Source organism: Formica exsecta, unplaced genomic scaffold (assembly GCF_003651465.1).
Source record: "Formica exsecta isolate Colony F162 unplaced genomic scaffold, ASM365146v1 scaffold247, whole genome shotgun sequence".
NCBI lineage: Eukaryota > Metazoa > Arthropoda > Insecta > Hymenoptera > Formicidae > Formica > Formica exsecta.
The window spans coordinates 141523-154766 of record NW_021849743.1 but is presented as its reverse complement, the minus strand read 5'-3'; the positions used below and the strand labels follow the sequence as shown (position 1 = coordinate 154766).

The window sequence follows — 13244 nt, the reverse complement described above, 5'->3', positions numbered from 1 at the left end:
AGACTCTTGCCTAAATATTAGTATTTGCATATTTATATCCCACGACGTGCAAGAATGAATATTTGCTTAACGATGATGAGAGAATTAAGCAAGAATGATAGATATTGGTTGTAAAATCGAATTGAATTAACAGAGGGATGATAATGCTCTTATATCTAACTCGGTACTGAAAGGGTTAAATTGCGCAGTTTGGATGCGAGAGAATTCGCGTTCTCTTGTGCGCGATTTATTACTACTATATGCTTTCAATTGTTTCTGGAAGTAACGATAGCGTTATACCTATCTTCTTCTGGATTTGAGGCGATCGCGCGAGACGTTTATATCGAAAGCGCGTCTAAAATTTGCGTAAAATTTTGAGAATCTTGTTGAGACATATATATGATGTCATCGACTTGTTGCAATATCTCACTTAATTCATTTATGCTCAACTGGCTGTGTCGATAGCCCGTTGCACGTATAAACTACTTAATTTATTTTTAATATTGTATAATATTTAAGAGAGAGAGAGAGAGAGAGAGAGAGTTGTTAATATTGATTATAAGATATTAAACGATTATTACAATGTGTAATTAAACATTCTTTTTTAAAATTCTGTAATTATTTATTCGATCCACTTAAACATCGACTTTGAAAGTTGACATATTATATTTTAACAATGGATATGTGTGTTTTTAAGAGAAATCTATTTTATAAATTATTATATTATAAGAAAGATTATGTTTTTATTCGATTTTCCGCACATGTAGTTGTACATGGAGAAGCATTTCCAGGCATAAATGAATTAAGTTCGTCGCGTTCGCCTCTTGTCGCATCTTCGAGATAAACGGCTCGCGCGCGAAGATGCTCGCGAAATATTTCATTTACTCGAACAAGCCCCGAAATCGTTGCACACCTTTTGAGAACGGAACGAGGAACGTTCGAAGAAAAGGAGAAGAGGTGTTATTATATTATAATATAATATGATGGGAGAGAGGGTGGAAGTTTTTTGACTGTGATAATAGGATCGTGAATGCGTGCTCGCATTGGTACGGTCGCGCTTAACTCTTTAATGCGCGAATCTCTTTCGCGCAATTGTTTCCACAAAATAGAGAAAGAGAGAAAAGAATGTTAAAAGAATTTTAATATATTAAGAGAAAAAATACACACACACACACACACATATATATATATGTACATATATATATATATATATATGTACACATATATGTGTGTGTGTGTGTGTGTGTACAGAAAATATACAGAAAATATGATCTGTGCAATCATTCGAGAAAGATATGCAACGCGTTAAGAGAATCACTCGTTGATCTTCCCGCTCGGAAAGAAAGGAAACCATTGATAAGCGCGACCGTGCTCTCTTTGAGCTGAATATGGGATCTAAGAGAAGTGCTGTTACATTAATTAGCTATATTTATAAAAGTATAAAGAGAAAGAAAAAAAAGGAGAGTTTGGGAGGAATTCTCTTAAACTCTTAAGTGTCTTTTACAATACATTGGTACATTGTTTCATTAATTATATTAATGGGATATACAAACGGTATTTTGGTATTACTTTAAGTTTCGATTTTTTATTGAACATTACCATTATCGTTACGTTTTTATTTTATCGATTGATTACGTCGAATATTTTATCGTAACTTGCGCAAGAAACGAGGTGACACGACACGATCTAACTGAGAATTTATTTTTTATTCTTTTTGTGTTTTTTCACGAAGACAGGACGGGGCAAGCAATATTCCTTTCGCGTGTCCAGATTGGAAATGTGTATGATTCGATTTTGTGCGGAATAGATATTCCGTCGATGCGTTTCACACTAACGCGAGTTACTTTGGTCGTAAAGAGAGACGTATGATTCATACGTGTCTTTATTAACGATTTATTAGGAGGCGGAAGTATTTCGACATATGCGCAAAAAAAAGGAAGAAAGAAAATAAAAAAACGAACCCACGCACGAAAAGCGGACTTGTGAATCGCTTTGCCGGAAAAGCTTTAAACGGGATTTTACAAGCCCTACATCTATTGCAACACGCTCATATGATGAATACTTGGAATTTTTAATCTTTCGATCCATATCGCACTTATATTTGGATGATACGCAATGGAGATTGATATTGCGATTCGTTTTATCATTTGAATGATAAGGTAAAACTGATTAGCCGTTTACGAAAGAGTCAGCAAGAATCGATAACGAAAAAGAAAATTAAGACGAATCAACAGCGATACGTTCTGTGAAATTGAAATTGCAATTTTTGAAATCTAAAATTATAATTTTAATTTCAAGAAATAAATCTTTGTTGATTACTTTTAATTTGTTCGAATTTTACAGAACTCATTGTCGAAATAAAATGGTTCCCGCGCAGATGATTCTACATTATAAAAAGTATATTCTAGAATATTATATTCAAAATTAATAGCATCAATAAAGAAAAGTTGAAAAAATGACTACGTATATTTTACCGTTTATTTTTGACCAAGTTAATGAATGAATAGAGCGAGAAATATTTGAAAAGAGTTCAATTAAAAGAAGATTGAAATAAAATAAAACTCTTATCATTCTTATTATTTTTACGCGGCAAAGAGCCGAGTATATTGGAGCAATCTTGTGCCGGGAATCATTAAACGGCTATCATTTCTGAGAGAGATGCGGAAAAGAAAGTCGAAACGTTTGCGAGGATCATAGCCAATAAACGCGAAGCGAGCCAAGTCCTGTGCCAAAAGATTTGGTAGAAATTGAGCGAAAAATTCTTAATGAAAATGCGCTTGTCTTTGTTGATTGTCGTGCGCTCGTACAGCTTTTCCGCCACATTAGGGAATCGATGTTTTAAAAAACCTACTATCTAGAGAAAAGTTGTGACGATATATGAAAACTGTTTATCACACAACCGAGTGGCATTATTTGCAGGATATCAATCATCGATTTGTGATTATTTGCGGAAAATTAATTTTTGTCGGAATGATAATTTTCTCACGTCGATAATTTGTAAGCCAAATAATTTTCTTATACGAATCATATTTCTTATATGATCATATTTCTAGTCAAAAACATTATTTGATACACTATATATATATGTATAATATTAATTATAGTTAGAATTTCTTTGTAAAAGGTTGTTAAAATAAGGGAAAAATTTGTAGAAACTTTATTATATGTGAAGTTATTAAATACATAATTCTGAATTAGATCTTAATTTCAGGTTCGACACACACATACTTTTAGTTTCATAAATTTACTCAAAGTTTTTTTCTTATTTATTTTTTTAAGACGAGTTTTTTCTTTATTCGCAATTTTGTCAATTTCTTGCAAGTAATCGCAATTTGATGATCGATATTATATTATGAATCGCGGCGGCAAGAAGGACAATTTTTTTTCCGTGCGAACAACGCAATCCGTAGAAGCCGCGGTGAAGTATGAGAGATGTGATGATTGAAAGAAAAATGCGAAAGACGATGAATTCCCGATCCGGAAATTAGCCGAAGCGAATGTTGCGTTAGTTAATTGCATTGCGTAGTCGGTAGTATACCTATCCCTCGTTCTTGTTTATATATGACTGCTACTTGCCTTATTGTAATGTTTTTAGACATTTTAGATGGGTGCTCAATACGCAAAGTCCGTTTATTTAAGGATACACGAGTGTGTATGCGTGGCGAGATTAATGTCTGACATGCGCGCTTTGTGTATCGCCAAATATTATTAAAGGTCTCGTCCGGTATATTTTTTATTTGCCAAGTAAAATGGTAAATTTGCAATTTACAATGGCTATCTGATAACGGGCAGCTAAAAAATATGAGAAATTGTTCTCCATGTATAATATAATACATATAATGTACATTAATTTACATTTTCAAAATTTTATAGCTGCAATTTTTTCAAGTTTTCTCATACATATATAATAATTTTTTTATTTACTTTTGTAAAAATATTTATAAGAAATATTGATATATATAAAATACACAAATGTCAAATTCATTTTTTTAACGTATTAAAATGAATACTAACAATAAATATAATTTTTTTATATACATGTTTATTTTTGTTTTAAATGTATTTATATTTTATGAGATGTATATGTATATATATATTATTCTGAAAATATAAAGAAATGTGACATTCAGAAAATAAAGACTGGAATCAAAGATGTTGCAATTTCTCTCAACTCTTAAAGGCGGCTAACTAAAAGATTGTATCGTGTGGAAGGCCTTTAACGCGATATCCGAAGTGCGCAGATGGAATATTTGTTAAAGATGAAATTGCGCGATCGTAGAGAGAGAGAAAAAGAGAAAGAGATTTGTGCCCGCAATTAATGGATCTCGCAATTGTTGCGCGTACGTGAGGACTCGCATATAGCGAGAGATAATCCAAAAAACTACAGACCAATAATTTACTACGTAATTTGTGTAGCTCGATACACAGAACGCAAATAAATTTGTGAAAACATCAAACCGTCGTGTACAAGCAGATCATCTCATCCGGTACCCCATTTCCTTTCACGTAGGCATTTCTCATCGTCGGTAAGTAATCAGCAAACATTGACCGCAACATCCGATCCACTACCCACGAAAACTTGCGGTTTATCAAGTTAATTACCATTGCATTGTAGTAGTTCGATAAGATATAGTCCTCCAATTAAGGACTTTATCTCGAAAGAATAATATTGACTTATACTTTCTCTTGCGCATTTTGGGACCAAAAAAACTCCAAGTAATAATTGTTATTTTATTTACACGTAAAGGAAGAATTACATTTATAAAAATAATATTATCAGCGACAAGTTTTTCTTTATATCTTTATTTATATAAATCTAAATTTTCATCGAAAATTAACGAGTTTTTAATATATTAAAAAAAAAAATTCTATATATATTCTGTCTAAGTTTAGAATTACATTTATTTTAAGGAAGTATATATCCCAGTGTATTCTATATTCGATTGAAGTAATTTGTGAAAATTATAGCTGTAAAAATATAATTCTTTCATGTTTTTTAAAATTGTTTCTGTATTCAATCGTCGAGTCGTTTCAATAGCTAAATATTTAAACGGCAAATTTAATGCATTTTTGGTTTGCTCCCACGCAGGTTTACGCATAATTTGAGTTTTGGACTCATATCATTGACTCATTCACTTGGAGATCTAAAGACTATTATGTAGTGGGGATTGTGCGGTCACGCCGTAGGAAGCTCCTCATATAAGAGGCAGGATGCGTTTGCGAACGTTAGTTTGCGGTATAAATTGTAAATCGATCGTTGATCGTGGGTGTTCCCTTCGTGATTTACATCCTGCCATTAATTTTTAATATAAGGTTAGTTTAAATTTTATTTTTTATATAATATGACTAAACTGAGAAAACTTTCTACATAAGAGAAAAGAAACTTGATAATTTCTCGAAAAAATGAAAGAAAGAAGCATTTAAAATTATTTTAATATACAATATATTATAAAGTGGTAAGTATTTACATTTCTCTCTAATAATGATCTTAAAACACTTATAAAATTTATAGATTGTGTCTTATCATAGACGTTTTTATCAACTTATTATTTTCTTTTGATTTGTTCCACTAATTAATAAATATATATAAAAGATTGCTCATATATATTCACATATAATTATACATTTTCAATTATTTAGAAAAATATATAAAGTACAATTTTTTTCGTTAGAATGTTTCGAATTAATTTTCCTTTTTAAATACGTTTTTTTGGCTTAGATTATCTAAATCTTGATTTTTATACATTGTTTGGGAAATGTAATAGAGCAATCAGAATTTTTTCTCTTTATTCACTTGCATTTACATGCATTTACATTCTGTATGTTAAATCTTCTGCTTATCTCATCCTATTTTGATCATTTATAGCATTTACTAGAGTGATTTATTTTTTAAATAACCACCGGTGAAATCCACTTATAAAAAAGAGCAAGACTTGTTAAGTCGATTACGGTATACACAGAGTACACAATTCAAATGAGGTAGATCGATTATCCCGGAATACCGTTGGTTCCGTTTCTACAACCGAGATATAATAATATACGAAAGGACTCGACGTTAATCCGTCGAATATATCAGGAATGTGCGTGAGTCGCAGCATATATTATTGCATCATAATGTGGAATCCCGCGTTTCATCTGTGGGGAGATCAGATTGCGTGAATGAGCGAGATCGAGGTCGCTCATCGCAATCGAGCCCCTTTACGGAACGTGATCGTGCGGGATTACTCGCTCGGAATTTTTGCCGGAACTTTATGCAATGCGTCCCGGGTGAAGCAAAGCTGGATGAGACCGATTACTCATGCGGTCTGACAATGAGAACATGTCTTGGTATTTAAGTGTAGTCTTGCTATAACTATGGGAATGAGGTTGCACACGTACGATCGATGCATCGATCGCATCATGCTTTACTTTCGTATAAAATCTACATCTTTGAAATAATTATTAACTTTTAAGAGAATATTTTCACTTTCTTATTTTTACATCTTCTATTTTATATATGTACAATAGGTATGCTCTATTAAAAATAAATTATAATCTTTATTAGTTAAATTTGAAGAGATCTCGAAGATTCCCGAAGAAAAAGCACTGTTTTGAAAAATTTTTTAAAGAGAAAAAATTCTGTATATTGATACTCCTCCTCTCAAGAGTAAGAGATACTTTATAAAATTTATTATAGTCCTTCTAGATGTCATCCGAGGAACCGCTTGTGGTGGAGGCAGTGCACTTGTACGAGAAGGAGAATGCTGAAACCCATCGCACCTTCAACTTCGAGATGGTTCACCAGGATCCGGCGACCCCCGTCCTCCGACGTGGACAGCCCTTCAATATGGCTCTGAGATTCAACCGCGAGTACGTAGACGCGACCGATATCGTCCGGTTGCTCTTCAGCTTCGGCCCGAATCCGAACGTGCTGAGAGGTACCAGAGGGGTGAACACGGTGACCAACAATGATGCCTACCTGACTGATCTGGAGGCTTGGGGAGTACGATTGATCGGCGCTCATGGAATGGATCTCTCCGTCGAGGTCAGGAGCCCGATCGACAGCCCCATCGGAGTGTGGCAATTGAACGTGGAAACCAACACCCTCGGCAGAAAGAAGGAGCCGAATACTTATAGCTACGACAAGGATATCTACCTATTGTTCAATCCGTGGATGAAAGGTACGCGATTGAAAGCACAGTCAATGTCTGAGGGGGAAATGTCTTATCTATACTTTTTCATTAATAATAAATAAAAAAATTCTGTCGATACAAATATGAGAGGATAAGGAGAATATCAGAGGATAAATTGTGAAAAAGTCAATAGTCACCAATTATCTAGAGTTATCAGTGTTAGATATTTAAAAAAATTTGGCTTTGTTGTCATAGATATTTTAATTCGTAGAACTTTGATTGGAAAATTTGATGATCGATGTTTCTATCTTTCTAAAAATAATCAATACAGAGGACCTGGTGTTTATGGAGGACGAACAATTGCTCGACGAGTACATCCTTAACGACGTTGGGAAGATATGGGTAGGTCCATGGGGTAGTTCTCGCGGCAGAGAATGGGTCTTTGGACAGTTCGACGCATGTGTGCTACCGGCTTGCCAGCTGTTGCTCGAGAGATCCGGTATTAAGGCAATTTCCAGAGGCGACCCGGTCAGAATGGCTCGAGCAATCTCCAGAATCGTAAGACGCGCTCTTTTTTAATCTCACAAATCTCTTTTAATGTTGACATCAATATATTAATATATTATAGATTCGTTCAAACCTGTAATCCAACTGGAAATTATTTGAAAATTTATTAACTAAATTGTCATATATCGCAAGATTAAAAAAGAAAGAAAGAGAGAGAGAGAGAGAGAGAGAGAGAGAACGAGAAACCTACGCATATATATACACTTTATTTATTTATATGCCATACGCGTTTATATTCCTTCATTTTTTAAGTAAAAGATTATAATTTACTGTTTCTTGCGATACATTCTTAAAAATTCAACAAATTATTATTTCCTTAACTTATTATTTTTTTCGCTTATTAAACATATATGTATTTATTCTTATTTTAACTAAAAGTAAGTATTTATTGTTGTTGATAATTTATTTTATAATTTTAAATAACTTCTTTTATTTCAATTATTTTTAAAAATCAAAATCACACATGATACGATTTATACGTAACTAATAAATTTTCTTTTTTCCATTGCTTTTAGGTGAACTCCAACGACGATAAGGGCATAATAACCGGCCGCTGGGACGGTCAATATGACGATGGTACCGCGCCAGCTGCCTGGACCGGAAGCGTGCCCATCCTGGAGCAGTTCTGGGAGACCGGCAACGAGGTCAAGTACGGTCAGTGTTGGGTCTTTGCCGGTGTCATCACCACGGTGTGTCGCGCCCTTGGAATCCCGTCGCGAGTGGTGTCCAACTTGGTGTCGGCTCACGATTCCAACGCTTCATTGTCGGTAGACCGTTATTACGATATGAATAACGAGGAACTCGAATACGATCCAAACAATCCGTTGGGCGAGGACTCCATCTGGAACTACCACGTATGGAACGACGTGTGGATGGCGAGACCGGATCTACCCAAGGGTTACGGAGGCTGGCAGGCCATCGACGCCACCCCGCAGGAACAATCGGACAACTTTTATCAATGCGGACCGGCGTCGGTGGAGGCTATCAAGCAGGGTGCTGTCGGTTACAACTATGACGTGACCTTTATGGTGGCGTCTGTGAACGCGGATCTGATGAGATGGAAGGAGGATCCGGAGAGCGATCTGGGATATTCTAAGATCGATTGCAACAAGTATCAGTGAGTATGCAGTAGCAGTGTTACGTTTAAAAAGTTGTATTACACTAGAAATTATAAATTCTTTATTAATATAGAAAAGCAAAACGAGAAAAAAAAATAGGACGAGCCGAATAACAAAAAACACACACAAAACAGATTCTTTATGTATTGATATATTTATTAAAATACATTGAGTAATAAAAAGAAATTATATTGATTGAATGAGTAAGAAAAAATATTATACCGAGAAATAAATTATGTATTAAAATTTAATAAATCAAATTCAGAAATAAAGTTGCAAATTAACTTATGATTTTTTTAAAATTAAATTTAGATAGATTATTTAATCAACGTTTCCCCGAAAGCAATTGTTATTAGATTGTCAAATCTATACGTAATCGTAAAATGATTAACGTACTTCTCGAGTGCATTTCAAAGAACAACTTTTTATGTTCCATACGATATTCTCTCGCGATGATTTCATTGATCGATAATGCATTCGCTGATCAGCCATGGCACAGACAAATTCGTCTTGCGCGCGGACGGAAATAACTATGACAGTCCGACACGTGAAATATATAAAGACAAGTCAGACGACACGTCAGACGAAGGGGAAAGAGATGAATGTATCATCAACTATCAACGAGGCAAACGGAAGTGCAAGCCTTGCGCTAATATTTACCGATCTTGCGCAATTCGCAATCTTAATGCGTCCTTCGACGCGTCATATAAACTACGTTTACTCGCGATTTGCATAATTTTCACGATGCTCAAGTATTTCTACGTCGGCAAATGTACTTAATGTTTTTATAATGTTTAATGTATAAGCGCGAGCATAAATGATAGATTCGACTGTCGCTGTCAGTTACAAACGTCGTCTGTGTATAATGGCGAATTATCTATCATCTACGACGTTTCTCGCATGGGTTTTTTTCGATAAGAAGTACATTTTATATTTCAATAATTCATATGATGTCATCCTAATATTTATCAAGTTTGTCTGTATTTCTCATCCTTTTCTTCTCGAAGCAACAGCTGATTTTGAAATAAATAAAAATAAAATTTCGTCACGTTACGTTACGTTTCGTAAATACCGATACGAATTATCTTTGCAGCATCGGCCGAATGATTCTGACGAAGGCGCCGTGGATCTTTGATCCTAACGGAGACAAGGACAGACAGGACATAACGTCGCTCTATAAAGCCAAGGAAGGTAAACGACGCGAGCAAATTGCATTGCGCTTATCTTCAGCATCTGACAGATTATTTTAACGATAAAATCTCCGCGTTTTAATGCGCAACGCAAGATTTGTCACGTAGCAAGACTTGTTGGCCAAAGGGATAAGGATACAAGTTTCGCGCAGCTTGTTGCAATTTTATTAAGAAGCGCTCTGTGTGTTTCTATTTAAAAAAAATTTCCCTTTGTCAAGTCTGGATCGCATCTTTTGGATAGCCGACTGTAAATGTTTATTATTCTTGCTAATTTTGTCCAACTTTTTAGGCACCGAGGTTGAGAGATTGACCTTATACAGGGCGGTGCGCAGCACCGAGATGGCCAAGAGGTTCTACTCGCTGCCATCGCCGGGTAAGGAGGACGTGGAGTTCGATCTCGTCGAGCTCGAACGCGTCAACATCGGCGAGCCGTTTGCCGTGACCGTGGACATCAAGAACAAATCCAACGAGACGCGCACCATCCAGGCCATCCTGTCCGCCGGCAGCGTTTACTACACCGGAGTTAAAGCGAATCTGGTGAAGAGAGCGTCCGGCGACTTTGCGCTTCAACCGAACGCTTTTTTTTTTTTTTTTTTTTTTTTTTCTAAACGCTCGCGGCGAAAGGCGGCTTAACGCTGCTCGAAGATTGCGTCAAGAGATTGCGTTAGAGATAGACGGACAAAAAAGACGTTGATTTGTCAAAGCGTCGATAGTTACTGAATCGTAAGTAAGTTGCTGAATCGAAGCTCTCTGAAAGGCTACGATGAGATTAAGTAAGATTTGTTAACTCATTCCGTGATTGATTGCAAGAACAAGATAGAATTTTTAAGGGAGCAAAGTGACTATGAATCTAGAATAGACGAAATCGATAAATTGTGGAATATAAGGCATTAAATTTGCGCCATTTATTATTTTATTAGTGCAGTATGAAAGCTAATGTCTTCGCATTATCGAGAGAAATGATTGATATGAGCTTGTCTAACTTTATCGCTGCAATTCCTAGATAATGAAGATTCATTGAGCATTCAATCAGCGGATAAGAAAAGAATCGTGTAGCTTTTACTACGTTGTTGTGAAGTCTCTCTATGATAATTAGCTCGATTAAACTGCGCGTTTGCGATTAATGTCAGAATTCTCCTATTGTTGCGTTTAAATTTATTACAGTCGAACAGTTGAGACTCACAGTGACGGTGGACGATTATTTAGACAAGCTGGTAGAGTATTGCATCATGAAGCTGTATTGCATTGCCACGGTCAAGGAAACTCGGCAAACCTGGGCGGACGAGGATGATTTTCAGGTTTTAAAGCCGAATATCGACGTCAAGGTACGATAATAAGAAATAAAAATCGTGCCCGAATTTTCTTTAAAATATTTTTAACTATATCTTTTTAGTTTGATTTTTAAAATATTCATCAATTTTGTAAAATATTATATCGTTACATATTTATAAATTTAGAGAATTTTACGCATACAAAGTATCTAAAGATTCCGCTTGCAAATCGCTTCTGGAATATCATGCATAGATCGAAGGTGAACCAGTTGTCGGACAATCATCAACTATCACACTGAGCTTCAAGAATCCCTTGAAGAGGAGTCTGACCAATTGCCAATTTAATTATGCCGGACCCGGTCTCTCCAAGAATAAGACCCTGACTTTCAGGGATGTCGGGCCTGAAGAGGACGTTTACGTGGAACATCAGCTCGTACCGCAAAAGTCCGGAGAGCAGAAGATAATCGCCACTTTCACCTCCAAGGAATTGGTCGACATCACCGGTTGCGCAACCGTTGCCGTCCTTGAGGCTGAATGAACGGTGATCAGTCGTGTCCGACCTTAATTCAAAGCAGGCGCCATGCTCAGTGCGTCGAGCGTCATTTTATCAAATCGCGATAACAAGATATTTTGACTCTATCTAGGTATTATATATTTAATATAATACGTCTAGATGTTTCTTACAAATCTATCTCGTATAAGTAATTTGTATTAATCAATTTTGAATATTACCTGTATTAATATCAATAATAGAGAAGGTTAATGACATGCGTCAATGAAAATAGTATCTGATGGAAAAGCCAATGAGAAATTAGCATTTCAAAAGTGGGGAGCATGAAATATATAGTAACATATCGAAATAAATAATAAACTTTTTTTTCACGATACATTTTTTTTAATTACATAAGTCTATTTTATCAGAATATTCCTCACAATTTACAAGAGAATTTTTTCTACATTTATAAGTTTATATTTTTGTAGAACGGTAAAAAAGACCAATAAATGAATATAAGAAATATATATTAAGATATGTTAGATACACAAAAAAGGAATATATTTTTTGAAACCAAAGAGAACGTAACATGCAAACGAATTTTAATAAAATCAATGTTATATTGCAGTTGCAGAGAGACTATGAGTCTGTTCTTTATAGCTGAATTGGCTACACTAGTTCAGAATTTATCTTTTTCTCTTCACATTGGAAGGAGAAAGATAAACTCTGAATTAGTGCAACCAATTCAGCTCGGTTCAGTTATAAAGAACAGACCTTATGTGTGAAAATAACATTAATTATATATAGAAAGATTACGTCGCAGGATCGCATTGGAACGAAATCTGCAAATACAAAAATACTATGGAACACAAAATACAATAGATGAGAGGCAACAAATTCTCGCGTGAAATAATCGAAGAAGTTTTTTCAATTGTCATGGGAAGCGTCAAAGTTTTAATCGCTTCTGCTGCTTCGAAATCTCCACTGTCATTCTCATCTTCTTTTGATTGTAACACCTTGAGCGCGTATTCCTCTTCCCGCATACTACCTATTAGCAGTTCCGACGACTTTATCTTTTTCTTATTCACAAGCTTGCAATAATTGGTTAGCGATAATTTATGTGTTGCAGGTTCGCACATTTGGACGGAGTTACTGCTCCTCGTAGAACACATTGAAAATCCGTCGATATCTTCGCCGTTAGCCACATCGAAGCGACAAGACTTTGCGTCGCATTCGGATTTTTTACGATTTTCAATTTCGCAATTTATGAAAGAGGAACATCTCTCGACGGTTTCATAATCCTCAGCCGTTTCTTCATCTAACTTTTCAGTTCTCCCCGGTATTAAGTTTTCGTAGTATATAATAATGGCTTTATGAAGATTGCGCGCGCGCTCCGCTGCTAGTTCGAAAGCCGCGATCAGGTCACTCGGTATATTCTCCACCTTCAATTCTGACATGACCATATCTCCGTGCTGAACATCGTTTTCAAGATATTCTGCGAGTTCGTCGGAAGA

At 35.4% G+C, this 13244-nt stretch overlaps 2 protein-coding genes across 3 annotated transcripts in view; one reads left to right on the top strand and one right to left on the bottom strand.

Annotated features, from left to right (window-relative positions):
- Positions 1-5123: 5123 nt before the first annotated feature.
- Positions 5124-12249, top strand: LOC115236301 (hemocyte protein-glutamine gamma-glutamyltransferase-like). Of its 2 annotated transcripts, none has more exons than XM_029808660.1 (8): positions 5124-5292; positions 6665-7139; positions 7423-7649; positions 8174-8775; positions 9870-9967; positions 10256-10543; positions 11128-11291; positions 11491-12249. In XM_029808660.1, exons 2-8 carry the CDS (start codon positions 6665-6667, stop codon positions 11773-11775), a joined length of 2139 nt encoding a protein of 712 aa, XP_029664520.1. In that variant the 5' UTR covers positions 5124-5292; the 3' UTR covers positions 11776-12249. The 2 variants fall into 2 exon arrangements, with proteins under 2 accessions (XP_029664520.1, XP_029664519.1); XM_029808659.1 differs by having other exon boundaries at positions 5126-5292; positions 6656-7139.
- Positions 12250-12429: 180 nt separating this feature from the next.
- LOC115236300 overlaps positions 12430-13244 on the bottom strand; it is a 5165-nt gene continuing 4350 nt past the window's right edge. The window contains exon 5 of the mRNA XM_029808658.1: positions 12430-13244. Within this exon, the coding sequence (XP_029664518.1) occupies positions 12543-13244 (702 nt within the window). The 3' untranslated portion in view covers positions 12430-12542.

Bases quoted from the DNA above. Each gene is read 5' to 3' on its own strand.
- LOC115236301 (XM_029808660.1), top strand. From the start codon at position 6,665: ATGTCATCCGAGGAACCGCTTGTGGTGGAGGCAGTGCACTTGTACGAG. The intron at 8,776-9,869 runs GTGAGTATGCAG...TTATCTTTGCAG, and splicing joins ATCGATTGCAACAAGTATCA to CATCGGCCGAATGATTCTGA. The intron at 9,968-10,255 runs GTAAACGACGCG...CCAACTTTTTAG, and splicing joins GCTCTATAAAGCCAAGGAAG to GCACCGAGGTTGAGAGATTG.